General features: G+C 46.7%; 1 protein-coding gene and 3 pseudogenes across 2 annotated transcripts in view; all 4 read left to right on the top strand.

Moving 5' to 3' along the window:
* ERCC3 (ERCC excision repair 3, TFIIH core complex helicase subunit) overlaps positions 1 to 20,917 on the top strand; it is an 88,606-nt gene that overhangs the window by 40,727 nt on the left and 26,962 nt on the right. For both annotated transcript variants that reach the window (XM_089662395.1, XM_089662394.1), the window contains exons 10-11: positions 9,085 to 9,287; positions 19,183 to 19,279. In XM_089662395.1, coding sequence (XP_089518521.1) covers positions 9,085 to 9,287; positions 19,183 to 19,279 — 300 coding nt within the window. The remainder of the gene's footprint in view (positions 1 to 9,084; positions 9,288 to 19,182; positions 19,280 to 20,917) is intronic.
* LOC149435816 (U2 spliceosomal RNA) lies at positions 9,804 to 9,919 on the top strand (annotated as a pseudogene).
* LOC149435815 (U2 spliceosomal RNA) lies at positions 10,742 to 10,858 on the top strand (annotated as a pseudogene).
* Positions 11,749 to 11,865, top strand: LOC149435814 (U2 spliceosomal RNA; annotated as a pseudogene).

The following is a 20,917-nucleotide window of genomic DNA, read 5'->3' as shown; positions in this document are numbered from 1 at the left end:
GTAATTCATTCCCATATAGTAATTCATCCCCCATATAGTAATTCATCCCCCATATAGTAATTCATCCCTCATATAGTAGTAGTAAGTAAGTAGCAAGTAGTAAGCCAAGTCCCCCCTGTGTCAATTCGCTTACCTTTGCTCCGCGCGTTCCTCTCACCGTATTCCCGCGCCGTTCCGGTCTTCAGGGCGGACTGTGAGAGGAGCCTAGCTCCTCTCACGTTCGTCACGCTGCCCTGCCTACACACATCCTGACAGCCAATCACTGGCTATCAGGATGTGAGTGGCAGCGAGACTGGCCAATCATTGCATTTGAGCGCGCTGCCCTGGCTGTTTTTTTTTGGATCACACTGCAGAGTCCCTGCCGCCCGAGAGGAGGGAGGGGAGCGGGCGCCCGGCACACAAGAGCCGCATTAAAGCGTGTAAAGAGCCGCATGTGGCTCGCGAGCCGCAGCTTGCCGACCACTGGCCTAGGCGATCAGAAGCGGAAGTTGTCCTCCTCCCCCCTCCCTCCCCGTAGTCTTCTGTGACACGTGACAGGTCCCAGGAGACTTTGGAGCCATTCACAAAGCACAGCACTTCTCGCGCATGCGCAGTGGGCACCTGGCTGTGAAGCCGCAAGCTGTCACAGCCGGGTGCCCACACTGAAGATGCCGGCGCCAGGGAGAGAAGATGGCCGGTGAAACCAGCCGTGTTGAGGACACCGCTGGACCGAGGGACAGGTAAGTGTCTGTTTTTGTAAAAGTCAGCAGCTACAGTTTCTGTAGATGCTGACTTTTATTTTTTTTTTTCCAGGTGAAACTCTGCTTCAAGTTGCTGTACAGCCAGAAGGGGCTTATCTTGTAGTTTTCCAGATCGGCTCAACCTTGCCATTACCATGGAAGCCGTACTGGACCCCACTGAGAGGAAGAAGTGGGGCCAACATTTAATGTATATTTGACAACGGACTCAAGTCACTTGCCTCTTGTGCAACATGTTGAGTCAGCTACAGAGTGCTTTACAGGTCAAAGGCCGCAGAGTATCCATTTCTGAAGATCCCTTAAGGGGGTATACCTGCTGGAGGGGTGAAGACTGCTCAATGGATCCTGCCAGTCTCTCCTCTATTGTCCTTGTAGGGGGTGTGGTAGGACCCTTGGCAGAGCTCAGCTGCTGTACGTAGGTTTTGCCTATGTTTCACAGGAAGCCTGTTTTAGTACATTCAGTCCAGTTAAGGAGTTATTTCGCTGGGCTGCAGACAGGGGCGGACTGACAACTCATGGGGCCCTCGGGCAATAGGGGATCAGGGGGCCCCTGTATCCTTGCCCAAACTCAAAAAAGACTATGAAAAAGGTACCAGGGGCATTTCATGGTGCCCCCTACTCACCCCGGGCCCTCGGGCAGTGCCCGAGTTTCCAAATGGTCAGTCCGCCCCTGGCTGCAGTCACAACACAATTTGTTGCATGGCTGGTGGGAAAAAGGGAGAGCTGCACAAATGTTTTAGTTTTGCACTTAAGTGATCCGCTTTCTTTTGCTGTGCGGTCTCTGGGCCCTTCTTCTCCTGCGCAACTTCCCCCTGTGGTGGTCGTACTGCGCATGTGAGTGCCATTTTCTAGGAGCTGGTGCAGACCTCGTTGCCATTCTTCTCTCTCCTTTTGCACATGCATCAGTTCTAAGCTGGGGTCTCTTACAAGTGTCTGGTCACAGGTGGCATTAACACTTCCTATTTTAGCAGCAAATTTTGAATATTCAGGCAGGCTCTCAGTCTATATTATTATTATTATTATACAGTATTTATAAAGCGCCAATGGTTCGCTCAGCGCTGTACATTACAAAGGGGGACAGAACATGTGACAGAACAATACCAATACAATGCAATACATGAGGGGATCGAGGGCCCTGCTCTTTGGAGTTTACAATCTAGGAGGGAGGGGATGGTGGCACAGGAGGAGATAACTGTGGGGGATGGAGTGGTAGGAAGAGTGGAGGAGGTCGGCAAGTTAGCAGGGGGTGGGGTAGTCTTCCCTGAAGAGATGGGTTTTCAGGGTGCGCCTAAAGGAGAGGAGAGTAGGTGATAATCTGATGGGTTGGGGCAGGGAGTTCCAGAGGATGGATGACACCCTGGAGAAGTCCTGGAGGCGGGCATGGGAGGAGGAGACCAGGGAACTAGAGAGAAGGAGGTCTTGTGAGGAGCGGAGTGTGCGTGTTGGGCGGTACTTGGATTTTAGGTCAGTGATGTAGTTCGGGGCAGTATGGTGGACGGCTTTGTACGTCAGTGTTAGGATTTTGAATTTGATCCGTTGCGCAATCGGAAGCCAGTGGAGGGATTGGCAGAGGGGGGTGGCGGAGATGGAGCGGTTGGAAAGGTGAATGAGTCTGGCAGCCGTATTCAGGATGGACTGAAGCGGGGATAGCCAGCGGCGAGGCAGGCCAGTGAGGAGGGAGTTGCAGTAGTCGAGTCGTGATATGATGAGGGAGTGGATGAGCTGTTTAGTGGTTTCTGGGGTTAGGAACGTGCGGATTTTAGCGATGTTGCGGAGGTGGAGTCTGCACGAGTTAGTTAAAGATTGGACTATATGTCTCACCCTGTACTAGTATGGCAGATAATAAGCGCAAGGACTGCGATCCTGGAGGTCTAGCCAGTTTGTGTCCTGCTACTAGTGCGGGGGAATCTTTGGGGTGTCCCCTCTATAAGATCTGACACCAGTAGCCCAAATCGCTCTCCCCTACATTAGTTGCAACACTCCTCTGAATATTCCTTAACCTCCAGGGGTTGAGCTTTTTCTTAGTATTGTCTAGGGAAGAATCCTTAGCTACCAAGTCTGCGTTTATGGGCAATATTGAAGCCATGATAGCTGACTCAGGACGTAGGGGACCCAAGTCTGCTTCCACAACCTCTCCTCTAGAGTCTGTTTTTCCCTCAGACTGCAATTGCTTCTGCACAGTCGGCTGAAGGTGAAGAGGATTGTATCTTATCCTTAATGCAGACAATTTAAAGATACCGTCTTGGTCCTTTTTGATGCAGTCCACACATGCCTAGATTTGGAGCTGCCTATGTTGGTGACACCTTAAATGACTAGTCTTAGTTCTCTAAAGAACTCTCAACCTCTTTAAGACTTTTCTGGTGCATTCCCTACTGCATCCCGTCCTTTATATGATTGGCTAAACCTGACAAAGGTCTCTCCACCCCCTAAGGGTTTTGCCCCGCAATACCCTTTAAAGGAGGTTTTCTAAAGTGGTCTGTCCTCTTTGTAGACCCAGACATTTTTTGTCTAAGGCTTTATTCTCACTCACAGGTCTTGCCCTACAACCTGCTGTTGGCATCTGCCAGACCTTAGCTGTCTGGTCCAAGGTTATGTTTTGGGATTCTGGCTCTATCCTGATGAATCCTTCTGTCCTCCAGCAACTGGAGCTCATGCCATTAATCATACGTTACTGTGTTGATGGGCTAGTGGATTATTATATGCCAAATAATCATAATGGGCCTCTTTTTAGGTACATATGCAAAGGATCATTTTGGTCAATGGTTGGTCTGCGTAGCATCCGTGAAGGAAATGCCTCCTGCATATGCCTTTGATGGGGAACACCCTTTTGGCGAATCCCTGGACTGGTTCATCAAGGAGGCCACTGAGTAGGGAAAGTACCCTTTTGCCCTAAAGAAAGGCAAAATCTTCATCTGGGAAACCCTCTACTCCTAAGGCTAAACAGAATACCTTTTGTTTCTCTCAGGTCCAAGGCAAAGCCTGAAACTCTATAAGGTCCACCATAAGTCCTGGACCCCAAGTCCTCCTCACAATGAGGGGATGACGCCTGCTGGCCATCATGGTACTCTGGTTCCAGGCATTTCAGATGTTTGGGTCCAGAAATTTGTATCCAGGCTCTACAAAGTGTAATTTTAATTTCTGCCTCCAACCCAGTTCGTGTTGTCAAACTTGCGACATCCCTGCAATGATTGGAGGGCCTTCTTGCTGCTCTTGAGCATTTCCTCTCTCTATGGCTCATAGGCTTTGTCTTGGAAAAAGAGAGGTTTCTAATTCAAACCTGTGTTAGGCCCCCAAAGCAAAAGGGGGCATCTGCCACCTACTGGATCTGTAAGTTCTCAACACCTTCCTCTGGATACAAAAATATATTGATGACCATCTGGGAGAACAGTTAATTTAGGCTGTCAGCCACTGTCCAAGAGACCATGCAGACCCAACAGGGAATTAGTTGGGCCATAAATCGCCAAAAATCTGCACTGTAACCATCTCATCCCTAAGGGTGGTCCTGATTCTAGGCTTGGCCCTGTCCACAATTTCCTAGCCTTGGGCAAACTCCATATCCTCTACTCCCATGTTTGGACTCTGCAGTCAAGGAGCCAAGCAACCCTCTTTTTTTGCATGAGAGTCTTGGGCTTAGTGGTTTTCGCCTTTTGCAACCATTACATATGCCCACTTTAATTGACTCCGGGGGGCTGAATACAAATGCGCGCCACACTTTTCACAGATTTATTTGTAAAATATGTTGAAAACCATTTCTCATTTTCCTTCCACTTCACAATTATGTGCCACTTTATGTTGGTCTATCACATCAAATCCCAATAAAATATATTGATGTTTTTGGTTGAAACATGACAAAATGTGGAACATTTCAAGGGGTATAAATTCTTTTTCAAGGCATTGTAAATACTCATTCTGTGTTCTGTAATTTACAGTTAAGGTCCCTCCCTTGTGTTCTTATGATCCACTCCTAGTATTTCCAGCTAACAAAACTGAGCCATGTTATGAGTGGTAGGACCTATAGTGGGCTGGCCTTACCACTTTGGTTTTGTTAGTGTTCAATTGTCTGAAGGCAGCAGCATAACCCAGTGTACCTGAATATTCATCCTGAGTCTTGTAATGTTCTCCAAGAGAAGAACTTTATGGTAAGTTAAAAAAATTATTTTTATATCGTTGATTAACCGCTTCCCGTCCGCCCTATTATTATTATTATTATACAGTATTTATAAAGCGCCAATAGTTCGCTCAGCGCTGTACATTACAAAGGGGGACAGAACATGTGACAGAACAATACCAATACAATGCAAAACATGAGGGGATTGAGGGCCCTGCTCTTTGGAGCTTACAATCTAGGAGGGAGGGGATAGAGGTACAGGAGGAGATAGCTGTGGGGGATGGAGTGGTAAGAAGAGTGGAGGAGGTCGGCAGGTTAGCAGGGGGTGAGGTAGGCTTCCCTGAAGACATGGGTTTTCAGCGTGCGCCTAAAGGAGAGGAGAGTAGGTGATAATCTGATGGGTTGGGGCAGGGAGTTCCAGAGGATGGGTGACACCCTGGAGAAGTCCTGGAGGCGGGCATTGGAGGAGGAGACCAGGGAACTAGAGAGAAGGAGGTCTTGTGAGGAGCGGAGTGTGCGTGCTGGGCGGTACTTGGATATTAGGTCAGTGATGTAGTTCGGGGCAGTATGGTGGATGGCTTTGTACGTCAGTGTTAGGATTTTGAATTTGATCCGTTGCACAATCGGAAGCCAGTGGAGGGATTGGCAGAGGGGGGTGGCAGAGATGGAGCGGTTGGAAAGGTGAATGAGTCTGGCAGCCGTATTCAGGATGGACTGAAGCGGGGATAGCCAGCGGCGAGGCAGGCCAGTGAGGAGGGAGTTGCAGTAGTCGAGTCGTGATATGATGAGGGAGTGGATGAGCTGTTTAGTGGTTTCTGGGGTTAGGAACGTGCGGATTTTAGCGATGTTGCGGAGGTGGAGTCTGCATGAGTTTGTTAAAGATTGGACTTGGGGCTGGAAGGATAGGTTGGAGTCTAGAATGACACCAAGTACTCTGGCCTGCGGGGCGGGTTTGATGGTAGCGTTGTTCGTTGTGATAGAGAAGTCAATGGGGGGTGGTGTCTGGGCTGGGGGGAAGACAAGAAACTTGGTTTTGGAGAGGTTCAGTTTAAGGAAGTGGAGCGACATCCAGTCTGATATGTCGCTCAGCAGGTGTGTGATTCGGGCGGAGACCGAGAGGGTGAGGTGGGGGGTTGAGAGATAGATTTGTGTGTCGTCGGCATAGAGGTGGTAGTTGAAGCCGTGGGAGTGTATGAGTTGGCCAAGGGAGGAGGTGTAGATGGAGAAGAGAAGGGGCCCGAGGACAGAGCCTTGAGGGACCCCAACAGAGAGGGGGAGTGAGGGGGAGGTGGTAGCATTATAGGTAACGCTGAAGGAGCGTTGTGACAGGTAGGATGAGAGCCAGGAGAGAGCAGAATCTCTGAGGCCGAGGGAGTGTAGTTTTTTGAGGAGGAGGGGGTGGTCGACTGTGTCGAAGGCTGCAGAGAGGTCAAGGAGTAGGAGCACTGAATAGTGGCCATTAGCTTTGGCGGTTAGCAGGTCGTTGGAGAGTTTGAGTAAGGCGGTTTCGGTGGAGTGTAGGGGACGGAAGCCGGACTGTAGGGGATCGAGGAGGTTGTTGTCGTTGAGGTGAGAGCATAGGCGGGTGTAGATGAGGCGCTCAAGGAGTTTTGATGTAAATGGGAGCAGGGAGATGGGTCTGAGGTTGTTCGGGTTATTGGGGTCCAGGGAGGGCTTTTTAAGTATGGGGGTGATGTGTGCATGTTTCAGAGGGGAGGGGAAAGTGCCAGAGGAGAGGGAGAGATTGAAGATGTGGGTGAGGGAGCGTAGGATGGAGGGGGAGGGAGGTCGTAGGCGTTGTGAGGGGATAGGGTCGAGGGGGCAGGTGGTGAGGCGGGCATCAGAGAGGATCTTGGAGACTTCCTTGATGGTAGTAAGGTCAAAGGTGCGGAGTGTTGGGGTGGCTTCAGTATGAGGAATGTAGGGTGGGGTGGAAGAGGAGGTCAGAGCAGTGGTGGGACCGTGGGAGAGGGGTGATGAGGGGGTAGCTGAGTGAGGGGGAAGGGGGTTGGAGGGAGTTTGAGCAGCGACGAAGTCCCTGCGGGTTATGTCGAGGGGGAGGGGGGATGAGGGGGTAGCTGTGTGAGTTGCGGCGATGTCCTTGCGTATTGTGTCAATCTTGTTTTTGAAGTGATTGGCAATCTCAAGGGCAGTGAGTGAGGTGCTAGCAGTAATACTGCTACAGGGCGGCACGGGTGCGCAAAATCACGTGTGTGTGTGTGTGTGTGTGTGTATATATATATATATTTGTATGTGTAATTTTTGCATTTCCAGCCAGGGGGCGCGCGATCCCTACCCATGCCGCTTTTCACGGCCTCGGCTGTCAATCACCGGGTCCAGTCCGGTGATTACTCCTGGTGATCGAGGAGCTTTACCGACAGAGGGAGAGAACTGTAAGTAAACAATACATATCTCTCCCCTGTCAGCTCCTGCATACTGCTATCCATGGCTTTGCATAACAGAGCCATACAAAGCAGTGTGCTTACAGTGAAGCATGCACACAGTTAACCCTTTGATCGCCCCAGATGTTAACCCCGTCCTGCCCAATGCCATTAGTACAGTGTCAGAGCTTTTTATTAGCACTGCTCACTGTATTAGTGTCACTGGGGATGTCAGTGACAATCAGTTCCCCCCCCAGTGTCAGAATGCCCACCGCAGTCCCTCTATAAGTCGCTGATTGCCGCCATTACTAGAATTTTAGAAAAAAAATGCCAGCATATATACCGCCATCTGTAAACGTTACACGTATTGGGATTTTTTTTTTAGCAAAAACATTTATTTATTTCAGGTACTTATATAGCGCTGTTAATTTCCACAGCGCTTTACATATATATTGTACATTCACATCAGTCCCTAACCCTCAAGGGGCGTACAATCTAACATGGAGCAGAAAACATTATGGCCTAAATTTATGACGAGATTTGATTTTTTAATTTTTTTTTACTGGACACGTTTAATAGCAAAAAGTAGAAAATAGTATGTTTTTTTTTCTCAAAATTGTCGGTCTTTTTTTTTTTTTTTCTTATAGCACAAAAAATAAAAACCGTACAGGCAATCAAACACCACCAAAAGAAAGCTCCATTTGTGGGAAAAAGGACACAAATTTCATTTGGGTGCAGCATTGCATGACCACGCAGTTGTCAGTAACATAGCGCCATAATGCAAAAAATGGTCTGGTCAGGAAGGGGGGGGGGGGAATCCTCTGGAGGGCGAGGGGTTAAAAACTCCACACTAAACACTTCTAGCTCCAGGTTAGCACCACTAAAACTAATGGACTGATTGAAATTGCAGTATAAATAGATGGATGTGTTTCTATAAAACTATATGATTTTTTTTTTATTGCTTTGAGGTTAGCTTCAACTATTTCCCCTTCCATACCTTTCTCCCCTTTTTTTTTTTTTCTTCTTTTTTTTTCTTCTTTTTTTTTCTCCTTTTTTTCTCTTGTTTCCTTAATTTTTCTTTTTTTTTCTCCTTTTTATTCTTTTGTTTCCTTAATTTTCTTTTTTTTCCTCCTCTTTTGTTTCCTTAATTTTTCTTTTTTTTCTCCTTTTTATTCTTTTGTTTCCTTAATTTTTCTTTTTTTTTCTCCTTTTTTTTCTCTTTTGTTTTCTTAATTTTTCTTTTTTTTTTCTCCTTTTTTTTCCTCTTTTTTTTCTCTTTTGTTTCCTTAATTTTTCTTTTTTTTCTCCTTTTTTTATCTTTTGTTTCCCTAATTTTTTTTTTTTCCCCTTTTTTTTGCTCCTTTTTTTTCTCTTTTGTTTCCTTAATTTTTCTTTTTTTTTTCTCTTTTGTTTTCTTAATTTTTCTTTTTTTTTCTTCTTTTTTTTCCTCCTTTTTTTTTTTCTTTTTTTTCTCTTTTTTTTCTCTTTTTCTTGTTTTTTTTTTTTTTTTTTTAATTTGCATGGATTTAATCAGCTTTTTTGTGTTTTTTCTATTTGTTTTGCTTTTCCACTCCATTGTGCGTTTCTGAAAACATTGTAATCGCATCTTCAGTCACCGTTCCAAGTTAAGCTCCTGAAAGCCGCGATTAAGATATTTATATTCTCCGCCACCCGGGAAGGCTGTTACCGCAATAGAAAACGTTATTGTCCCCCGCACTTATCTTCCATCCCCAATTAGGCGATTGCCGGCTTCTATTCACCCACATCCTCTCCCGTACAAATTAAAGTGTTGTGCCTAGGATGTCCGCCCAACTTCCGTTAACCAGGCCGTGCTCCCTGCCTTGTCTTCCCTCCGCAGGTCTGGTGCCCTATGTCGCCCGAATTCTATAGGGAATATGTGGCCATCAAGACAAAGAAGCGGATTCTTTTGTACACCATGAATCCGAATAAGTTTCGTGCTTGCCAGTTCCTGATAAAGTTTCATGAAAGAAGAAATGACAAAATAATTGTGTTTGCAGATAATGTGTTTGCTCTTAAGGAGTACGCCATCCGACTAAACAAGTAAGTGGACCTGCATCTCAACGAGATTCGGGGGGGGGGGGGGGTTGTGAGCGGTTTTAACCATGAATAGTTACTTTGTATTTTAGGCAACGGCTTCAAGGGGGTCCTTGTGTTGGCTGGCAGTCTCCTGGAGGTGGAGGGCAGGAGGATCTTATTTTTGCCTGAGATTCGTGGGCCGCCATTCACTTTGAAAGAAAGGCCTTTGCAACCAATTTGGGAAATCTCAATTTCCTTTTTTTTTTTTTTTTCTTTTTTCTCTTTCTGTTGAGCTATAAATAGGAGCCACCGCTGGCTTTGTAAGGAAAGTAGATCCTTCAATTGTCTATTTAAAGGCCACTATTCTGTTTATAGGGTGCCAGCAGTGTGGTGTCAACAAGATGTAATTAGGTGGAGCAAATGTTTTATAAGCACGCCCGTCAGTCTCCCTGGGTTTAAATAGCCCTCAGTAGTGTGAGCATTCTAAAGGGGTTTACGTAGGCAGAGTTGGTGCTTGTCTGGGCTATAGAGCTGAACTCCATCGCTTCTCCGCCTTTTGGCTAAGATCAAGTGTAGTATCTGTTCTTATCAGTGTCCAATGGGGGTGCTCCCGGCCATTCTAGCTTTGCGGGGATGGCTGTTGTATAGTACCCTCACTGGTATGATGGGGGTCTGGAAGGCTAGTACTGGGGGGACAGAAACTGGGGAGCGCCACAAGTTAAGCTGGGGCCCTGGGAGTAATTCCCCTGAGAAAACTGGAAGGACCAAGTACCTCCTGATTTGGACGGATCTACCTTGGTCTGGCCAGGGGCTGAGGAGGCAGAAAGTCCGCAAACACAGTGCCCCCTGAGTAGTCGCCTCAGGGGTGCTCTGAGTAGCACTTGGGTGTGGGACCCCACGTTGTGAAAGAGCACATGGTCACCGAGTTTAAAACACTTTTTGCACTACGCCTCTAGGACCGGGCCTTTTGGCCAAGTCCTGGGCAATTTTTTTGCTACAGGCCTAAGGGCCTGGTCAGTGCACAATTTGGGCACAACACTTTTTTATTATTTTTATAGATTATTTAATTATTTATTTATTTTTTCTCACCCCACGTTTGTCACTTTTACTTATGTGTGTGTTTTTCTCACAGGATGGAGGGTGTGGGTCCTCGGGCCTGCCCTGAAGTCTAGGGGGAGGATGTGTGGCCTTTTGGTTCCTTCCTCCCCTTTCCCTGGGGGGTTTTCTCTTCGGGAGAGCCCCCCGACCAAGTACTGGATGTCCGGCTTCGGCTGGACATAAGGAAAGGTGGTCCACCAGGCCTTTTGGCCAGGAGGACCAAACTGGAACCTTGTCCCTGTCAGGAGCTTCGTGCCCCGGGGGATCAGGGTAGTGGTCCAATCCCTTTTTTGTGAAACACTTACGGGTTTTTCGTTCTAGTTTGCACGTTTGCAGACTTAAAAAAAAAAAAAAAAAAATAGGACCAAATACACAAATTAATCGCTTCTCGGCCTTTTGGCTAAGATCCAGTGTAGTATGTGTTCTTATCAGTGTCCAGTAGGGGCGCTCCACCATTATTCCTGCTTGCGGGGATGATTGGTTGTATAGTACCCCTGCTGGTAGGATGGGGGTCCTGATGGTTAGTACAGGCTGGAACAGAAACTGAGGTGCCCACAGGCTGTTGGGACCCGGAGTAATTCCCCCTGGAAAACCGGAGGGGCCCAGTTCCTCCTGATTTGAACAGATCTACCTTGTCTGGCCAGGGGCCGGGAGGCAGAGAGTCCGCGAACCAGTGCCCCCTGAGAGTGGTCGCCTCAGGGGTGCTCTTAGTAACACTTGAGTGTGGGACCCCAACGTTGTGAAAGAGCACATGGTCACTGCGTTTAAACACTTTCTGCACTGCGCCTCTAGGACCGGGCCTTTTGGCCAAGTCCTGGGCAATTTGTTTGCTACAGGCCTCAGGGCCTGGTCAGTGCACAATTCGGCACGACCACTTTATTATTTTTATAGATTTATTTGATTTATTTAATTATTTATTTATTTATTCACTCCCACGTTTGTCACCTTTTACTTATGTGTGTGTTTTTCTTCACAGGATGGAGGGTGTGGGTCCTCGGGCCTGCCCTGAAGTCTAGGGGGAGGATGTGTGGCCTTTTGGTTCCTTCCTCCCCTGATCCCTAGGGGGTTTTCTCTTCGGGAAAGCCCCCTGACCAAGTACTGGATGTCCGGCTTCGGCTGGACATAAGGAACGGTGGTCCACCAGGTCTTCTGGTCAGGAGGACCAAATGGGAACCTTGTCCCCGTCAGGAGCTTCGTGCCCCGGGGGATCAGGGTAATGGTCCAACCCCTTCGGGGACAAAGCACACCCCTAAGTGCACTTTTTGTGTGGTGTTTTTGCACTTGCACTTTTTTGTGAAACACTTACGGGTTTTTCGTTGTAGTTTGCACGTTTGCGGACTTTAAAATTGAGCTGAACTCCAGGCAATAGGACCAAATACACAAATTAATCGCTTCTCGGCCTTTTGGTTAAGATCAAGTGTAGTATCTGTTCCTATCAGTGTCCAGTAGGGGCGCTCCACCATCATTCCTGCTTGCGGGGATGACTGGTTGTATAGTACCCCTGCTGGTAGGATGGGGGTCCTGATGGTTAGTACAGGCTGGAACAGAAACCGAGGTGCCCACAGACTGCTTGGGCCCGGGAGTAATTCCCCCTGGAAAACCGGAGGGGCCCAGTTCCTCCTGTTTGAACGGATCTACCTTGTCTGGCCAGGGGCCGGGGAGGCAGAGAGTCCGCGAACCAGTGCCCCCTGAGAGTGGTCTCCTCAGGGGTGCTCTTAGTAACACTTGGGTGTGGGACCCAACGTATGAAAAGGCACATGGTCACTGTTTCAACACTTTTTCTGCACTGCGCCTTTTAGGACCGGGCCTTTTGGCTAAGTCCTGGGCAATTTTTACTATGGGCCTCAGGGCCTGGTCAGTGCACAATCTGCACGGCCACTTATTTATTTAATTTATTTTCTCCCACGTTTGTCACTTTTCACTTTTGTGTGTGTTTTATTTCAGGATGGAGGGTGTGGGTCCTCGGGCCTACCCTGAAGTCTAGGGGGAGGATGTGTGGCCTTTTGGATCCTTCCTCCCCTGTCCCTAGGGGATTTTCTCTTCGGGAGAGCCCCCTTACCAAGTACTGAGCGACTGGCTTCGGCTGGCCACAAGGAACGGGGTCCGCCTGGTCTTTTGGCTAGGTGGACCAAATGGGAACCTTGTCCCTGTCAGGAGCTTCGTGCCCCGGGGGATCAGGGTAGAGGTCCATCCCCTTCGGGGGAAGGACAAAGCACACCCCTAAGTGCACTTTTTTGTGTGGCGTTTTGCACTTGCACGTTTTTTGTGAACACTTACGGGTTTTTCGTTTTTCGCACGTTCGCGGACTTAAAAAAAAAAATTAGGACCAAATACACAAATTAAATTTATAGATGGCTGTTTTGCCTGCCAAAAGAATGTGTATTTCATAGTGGTGCACCGAAATGAAAATTCTGGTGCCAAAAACAAACATTCAAAATGCACTTGGCCAAAAACCGAAACCGAAATGCGAAGTTTTTAAAAATGAATACATACTTTTTGGGAAAACAAATACACTTTGATTAAAAAAAGCAATATATACCCCCATTTTTTTTGTAAAATATGGATGTTACGGCAAGTAAATAGATACCCAACATGTCACGCTTTAAAATTGTGCACGCTCATGGAATGGCGTGAAATTGCGGTACTTAAAAATATCCATGGGTGATGCTGTAGCCTCCCTAGCGGTCTGATTATGTCAGTATTTCTGTGCTCAAAGCGGTACTTTTTTTGCATGGAAATATCTTTTTTTTTTTTTTTTTTTTTATTATTGTAGGCCTGTAATTTTTAGGAATAACTCACTGAAATCTGTCCGAACAAGAGTCTAGTAAACATCCCGGGGATGATAAAATTTGAAACACGAAATCATAAATTATAATTTAATAAATAATCATAAAAAATAATATAATAATACATTTAATTCAATAATATAATCAAACCAAAAACACTGAAATTTGAAATAGAGCGCCAAGTTCGCACATCGCTGAGCAAAGTCGCAGAATCGTTTTCAGTGTCTGATGAGGAATTTCCCCCACGAATCATTATCACTCAATTCTGCAAGTGGTTCTGATTTACTATCGCTGTTCTCTAGCTGGTGTGTGTATGTATATATGTGTATACACACACGGTTTGCATCAGTTCATATCCGTTTTTCGTCAGTTCACATCCGCTTTTCGTCAGTTCACATCCGCTTTTCGTCAGTTCACATCCGCTTTTCGTCAGTTCACATCCGCTTTTCGTCAGTTCACATCCGCTTTTCGTCAGTTCACATCCGCTTTTCGTCAGTTCACATCCGCTTTTCATCAGTTCACTTTCGTTTTTTCATCAGTTCGCATCCGTTTTTCGTCAGTTCGCATCTGTTTTTCATCAGTTCGCATCTGTTTTTCATCAGTTCGCATCCGTTTTTCATCAGTTCATATCCGTTTTTCGTCAGTTCACATCCGGTTTTCGTCAGTTCACATCCGGTTTTCGTCAGTTCACATCCGCTTTTCGTCAGTTCACATCCGCTTTTCGTCAGTTCACATCCGCTTTTCATCAGTTCACATCCGCTTTTCATCAGTTCACTTTCGTTTTTTCATCAGTTCACATCCGTTTTTCGTCAGTTCACATCCGTTTTTCGTCAGTTCACATCCGTTTTTCGTCAGTTCACATCCGTTTTTCGTCAGTTCACATCCGCTTTTCGTCAGTTCACATCCGCTTTTTGTCAGTTCACATCCGCTTTTTGTCAGTTCACATCCGCTTTTTGTCAGTTCACTTTCGTTTTTATCAGTTCACTTTCGCTTTTCATCAGTTCACATCGGTTTTGCATCAGTTCACATCGGTTTTGCATCAGTTCACATTGGTTTTGCATCAGTTCACATCGGTTTTGCATCAGTTCACATCTGTTTTGCATCAGTTCACATCTGTTTTGCATCAGTTCACATCTGTTTTGCATCAGTTCACATCTGTTTTGCATCAGTTCACATCTGTTTTGCATCAGTTCACATCTGTTTTGCATCAGTTCACATCCGCTTTTCGTCAGTTCACATCCGCTTTTCGTCAGTTCACATCCGCTTTTCGTCAGTTCACATCCGCTTTTCGTCAGTTCGCATCCGCTTTTCGTCAGTTCGCTTCTGTTTTTCATCAGTTCACATCTGTTTTTTTTTTTCACATCCTTTACCAATGCAAAAACGAACCGTATGTCCGCTGTACGTCCATTTACATCTGTTTTTCATCTGTTCTGGGTCTTTTTTTGGGGAAGAAGACTAGGGTTTTCTTCCATTCAAAGAAACGGATGTTAACCGATGTAGGCATTAAATGAATGATCATCCATTTACATCCACTAGTCTATAGAAATACATGGGTGTCATATGGAACGCCCGTGTTAAAGGGCCCTTTATGTTACTTGTTGGCCCTGATGAAGGGGAGGAGGTACAGCCCCGAAACATGTTGGAATTTGCAAACAATTAGCCATTGGAATAAACCTGTGTTGGATTTGAACATCACAATGTGGCACTTCACTTCAAATTACTTTCATCCATATCACAATCCATGGTGACTGGCGGCCTTACGGTGTGCAGAAGCTTCCAACCCAACAGTCAGATTTTCTACATTGGAACCACCAAATGCAGAATCTTCCAGGTTCCAGCACCTCTTATCCACTTTCGTAAGCATCCTCACTGGATGGCCGAATTTCCAAGCTTCTCACCCCTCCATAGAGTGAAAAAGCAGCACAAAAATATGGGCAGCACAGTGGCTAAATGGTTAGCACTTCCTCCTGGCAGTACTCAGGTCATTGGTTCTAACCCAAACCACAGCACCTCCTGTCTGGAGTTTGCATGTTCTCCCTGCGCCTGCGTGGGTTTCCTCCCGGTACTCCGGTTTCCTCCCACACTCCACAGACATGCTGGTAGGTGAATTGGCTCCTGTCTAAATTGTCCCTAGTATGTGTATGTATGAATGTGAGTTAGGGACCTTAGATTGTACACCCCTTGAGGGTTAGGGACCTTAGATTGTACGCCCCTTGAGGGTTAGGGACCTTAGATTATACGTCCCTTGAGGGTTAGGGAACTTAGATTGTACGCCCCTTGAGGGTTAGGGACTGATGTGAATGTACAATATATATGTAAAGAGCTGCGTAAATTGACGGCGCTATATAAGTACCTGAAATAAATAAATAAAAACACTTCCCCCAGAATCTGGCAGTCTGTGAAGATGACACATTTATGCAAGCCATAGGTAGGTCGAAAACCGTCCGTTTAAAAAAAACCAAAAAACAAAACATTGGTCGTTCAATCGGCCGTTGTTACCACCAACGGTAAAAAAAATCAGCCGATTTTCGCCCCGTCTACGGCCGGCATTTTTACTTCTGTCCCTTGCAGAGAGCTCCGCTATTATGTTTTACATGAAAAAGTCTTGCGGTTGTATCCATTTTGGATACAGATGTTTTTATTCAGATACAAATGGATACATTGTTGCAACCGCAAAACTTTTCATATAAAATATAATAGCGGACTGGAATTCTTCTTCTTTTTCTTCTTCATTTTCTTCTTTTTCTTCTTCATTTTCTTCTTTTTCTTCTTCATTTTCTTCTTTTTCTTCTTCATTTTCTTCTTCATTTTCTTCTTTTTCTTCTTCTTCTTTTTCTTCTTCTTGCAGGTCAATGCTCATGCACAGATTTTTTTATCGGTAAAACGATTGGCCGATTTGCCCACCATTGCTGGGAAAATCGGCCGCAAATTTTCCAACTTGACCGATAAAAAAAAAAAAATGTGCCAAAACCCCAAAAAATGGCCGACCACTAACGGTGCGAATATTGTCCGATTCTTTTTTTTTTTTTTTTTTTTTCGGCCGATTTTCGACTCGTCTATGGCCTGCATTAGACAGATGCGGGTGGCCCATGTAGGTGCCAACCCCCCCCTCTTTGTTTGGGGGGGGTCAACACAGCGACTATTAAAGCCCCCTAATGACTGCCTGATTTCAGATGAAATATCCCTCAACGTTTTGCTGCAGATAATCTGCTTCATCCATGACCACTTGTATCCCCCATCCGCTGACCCATAGAGATGAGAGCAGATTGTGTTCGGGTTTTGTTTTTTTGTCTCATGCACCCATTTATTTTTTTCTAGTTCCCAGATGGAAAGTTTCAATGCTGAGGAAAAAAAAAAAATCATAATTCGTCTGGCAATCTTTTATTTTCTGCCCGCAGTATTGATTTCCAGGTGCAATTTCCAGTCATTTAAGTTCTGCTTTGTGCGGAATTCCAGCTGAGATGGATCCTGTGTGAGACCCTTTAATCTGTCTGAGAGGAGATTAGAAATGCAACTCGAGGAATGTCAGTTTGGTGTGATCACTGTTCCGTGCAAGTGGGCAGACGGTGAGCTGGAGCCTCTGAGTTTTATAAAGTGTCACATTTACATCCCACTTTGGGGCCCCGGAGCTGCCCATCCTCCGTTCCCCAACACAGACCAACTCACAGGGAAGGTTTGGCTGAAGATGAGACTTCTGAGTCCCCCATGGTATAGTTTTATTACCCGTCGATTCTATCATTAGATCCCGTCTTGTTTAATTTCCTTAACTCTATGACAACGCTGTTCATTTTGCAGTGAAATCACACGGCAGTGTTGTCACCCTATAGCAGGGGTGGGCAACTGTGGCCTGCCAGCTGTTGGTGAACTACAAGTCCCATCATGCCTTTGGGAGTCATGCGTGTAACTGTCAGTTTTGCAATGCCTCATGGGACTTGTAGTTCTACAACAGCTGGAGGGCCACAGTTGCCCACCCCTGCTATAGGGTGACAACACTGCCGTGTGATTTCACTGCAAAATGAACAGCGTTGTCATAGAGTTAAGGAAATTAAACAAGACGGGATTGGTTGCCCACCACTGCCCTATAGACAGGGTAGTCTCAGACTTACTCAAAGTGTTATATGAAGTTATCTCGTGTAAAGCATCATATGACATTCAAAAACTCTGACATTGTCAACTATTTTATTTAGGCTTCATGCACCCTGGATGTTTTACCCCAGTGCATGAGATCCCAGCATTTAGTTGGCGATGGAAGGTAGGAGGCAGGGGCGGACTGACCATTTGGAAACTCAGGCACTGCCCAAGGGCCCGGGGTCAGTAGGGGGCCCCATGAGATGCCCCTGGTACCTTTTTCATAGGCTTTTTTGAGTTTGGGCAAGGACACAGGGGCCCCATGATCCCCTATTGCCTGGGGGCCCCATGAGTTGTCAGTCCGCCCCTGGTAGGAGGTTGACAAGTTTATTTCCAGAATGCCTGCTGCTAGCCCTATGGTAGTGAGTCGCACAGCCATTTGTGCTCGAGCAGGTTCTGACTTGCACTCTCTTGGGCCGCAGACTAGCGGACTCGGTCTATACGGAGTAGTCGAAGAAATAACACGTGTGTGTGTTGCACTTTTGGCAGAAAACGACAGACAGGACTCTGGAGCAAGAGATTAACATGAAATTTGCATGAAATTTGGCAAGTGTGAGTGGATCTTTATCTCTTTCACCCCCTTCCAGTCCGGACGCTTTCCCCCCCTTCCAGTCCGGACGCTTTCCCCCCCCTTCCAGTCCGGACGCTTTCCCCCCCCTTCCAGTCCGGACGCTTTCCCCCCTTCCTGTCCAGGCCAATTTTCAGCTTTCAGTGCTATCACACTTTGAATGACAATTGCGCGGTCATGCAACACTGCACCCATATGAATTATTTAGCATTTTTTTGAGACAGATAAAACCTTATTTTGCTGGTATTTACTCACCAGTGGGATTTTTTTTTTTTTTTTGCTATATAAACGAAAAAGTCCAAAAATTTTGAAAAAAAAGTTTTTCATAGAAAATTTTGCAAGTAAATAAAGTACTCGGGTCGTCGGTTCAAATCCCAACCATGGCACCACCTACCTGGAGTTTGCATGTTCTCCCTGTACCTACATGGGTTTCCTCCGGGTACTCCGGTTTCCTTCCACACTCCAAAGACATGCTGGTAGGTGAATTGGCTCCTGTCTAAATTGTCCCTAGTATGTGTATGTATGAATGTGAGTTAGGGACCTTAGATTGTACACCCCTTCAGGGTTAGGGACTGATGTGAATGTACAATATATATGGAAAGCGCTGCGTAAATTGATGGCGCTATATAAGTACCTGAAATAAATAAATATGGGCCGATTGGCTCACCCCGGTGCGCATGAAAACCCGAACCTTTGTGCGCATGAAAGCCCGAACCTCGGTGCACATGAAAACCTGAACCTCGGTGCGCATGAAAATCCGAACCTCGGTGCGCATGAAAATCCGAACCTCGGTGCGCATGAAAATCCGAACCTCGGTGCGCATGAAAATCCGAACCTGCACCATTTTATGAAAAGATGCACTCTGGCTCCCAGTGTGAGTTGTGGTATTTCGTAGTGCTGTGGTCATGTCAGCTCTTTCATGTGTCATAGCTGCTCAATCATATTGGATAGGCTGTTTGGCGCACCTCGGCGCGCGTGACGACCCGAAATCTCGGCGCGCGTGACGACCCGAACCTGCAGCATTTTATGAAGAGATGCACTCTGGCTCCCAGTATGAGTTGTGGTATTTCGTAGTGCCGGGGTCATGTCAACTACTGAATCTGTACAACACGCATAGTACTGCACAGTACACACACAAGGCATGTAGTGCCACATTAGCATGTTCTGCGTTAACACATTCTATGCAGCAAGTTACCATAAAGCCAGCCGAAAGGGCCAATAGGGACACTTTCGGGGGATGGGGAGCGGGGCCAGGTTTGACTTTTACAGGAAATTTTAATGCGTTCTAATATCTTTTTCTCTGCATATTGCCTCAATGTTGGTTCTGTTCATTTTTCAGGCCTTATATCTACGGCCCGACCTCCCAAGGTGAGAGGATGCAGATCCTTCAGAACTTCAAGCACAATCCGAAAATAAACACCATCTTTATATCGAAGGTGAGTGAAAGGGGTGAGAGAACCAGATGGTGTAAGTGTCAGATACGTAACTAGAACCGTCAGGGCCCCGATGCAAGACACCACAAAGGGCCCCCCTGACCCACTGGGCTCCTTTCCATCGGTCCCTTCCCACTGATCCTGTGGCTCTTTTCCCCTGCAGCGGGACCTTTCCTGCTGTCTTGGGCCCCCCACAGTGGTGAAACCTCAGGACCCAGTCGCACGTAAAACCTTTGCAACCTGGCAGTTCCACCAGTCTCACCTCCAATGAACACACAGGGCTCACCTCCACCGATCGCTCAAACACATACAGTGAAGGAAATGCGTATTTGCTCCCCTGCTGATGTTGAATGTTTGCCCCTCACAAAGAAATGATCGGTCTAAAAATCGATTGTTCAGTGTATTGTAACACTGAGAGACAGAATAGCAACAACAAATTCAGCAGAAATGCGTCTAACAAATGATGACTGATCTGCATGTTCATGAGGGAAATAAGGATTTGATCCCCTTCACAAAACATGACTTAGTACTTGGTGGCAAATCCCTTGTTGGCAATCACAGAGGTCAGACGTTTCCTGGAGTTGGCCCCCAGGTTTGCACACATCTCAGGAGGGCTTTTGGCCCACTCCTCTTGGCAGATCCTCTTAAGGTTTGGTGGCTGACATTTGGCAACTCGAACATTCAGCTCCCTCCACAGATTTTCAATCGGATTAAGGTCTGGAGACTGGCTAGGTCACTCCAGGACCTTAATGTACTTCTTCTTGAGCCGCTCCTTTGTTGCCTTGGCCGTGTGTTTTGGGTCACTGTCATGCTGGAACACCCATCCACGACCCATTTTCAATGCCCTGGCTGAAGGAAGAAGGTTCTCACCCAAGATTTGAGGGTACATTGCCCCGTCCATCGTCCCTTTGATGCGGTTCAGTTGTCCTGTCCCCTTAGCAGAAAAACATCCCCAAAGCAAAATGTTTCCACCACCATGTATGACAGTTGGGATGGTGTTCTTGGGGTCATAGGCAGCCTTCCTCCTCCTCCAAACACGGCGAGTTGAGTTGATGCCAAAGAGCTCGATTTGGTCTCATCTGACCACAACACTTCCCACCCGTCCTCCTCTGCATCATTCAGATGTTCAGTAGCAGACTTCAGACGGGCCTGGACATGTGCTTTCTTGAGCAGAGGCACCTTGCGGGCACTGCAGGATTTCAGTCCTTGTCGGCGTAGTGTGTTACCAATTGTTTTCTTGGTGACTGCGGTCCCAGCTGCCTGGAGATCATTGACAAGATCCTCACGTGTAGTTCTGGGATGATTCCTCACTGTTCTCATGATCATTGACACTCCGCGAGATGAGATCTTGCATGGTGCACCAGACCTAGGGAGACTGACACTTGTTTTGTGTTTCTTCCATTTGTGAATGATTGCACCAACTGTTGTCACCTTCTCACCAAGCTGCTTGGCGATAGTTTGGTAGCCCAGTCCAGCCTTGTGTAGGGTCTACCATCTTGTCCCTGACATCCTTGGACAGCTCTTTGGTCTTTGCCATGGTGGAGAGTTTGGAATCTGATGGTTTGATTGCTCCTGTGGACAGGTGTCTTTTATACAGGTAACACAATGAGATTAGCAGCACTCCCTTTAAGAGACTGCTTC

The sequence above is a fragment of the Staurois parvus genome, unplaced genomic scaffold, assembly GCF_062004578.1.
Source record: "Staurois parvus isolate SC_StPar_1 unplaced genomic scaffold, SC_StPar_1.0 ptg001466l, whole genome shotgun sequence".
In the NCBI taxonomy this organism is placed as follows: Eukaryota; Metazoa; Chordata; class Amphibia; order Anura; family Ranidae; genus Staurois; species Staurois parvus.
Note: the sequence above shows the minus strand (reverse complement) of the source record. Positions and strands in the feature narration are given on the sequence as shown.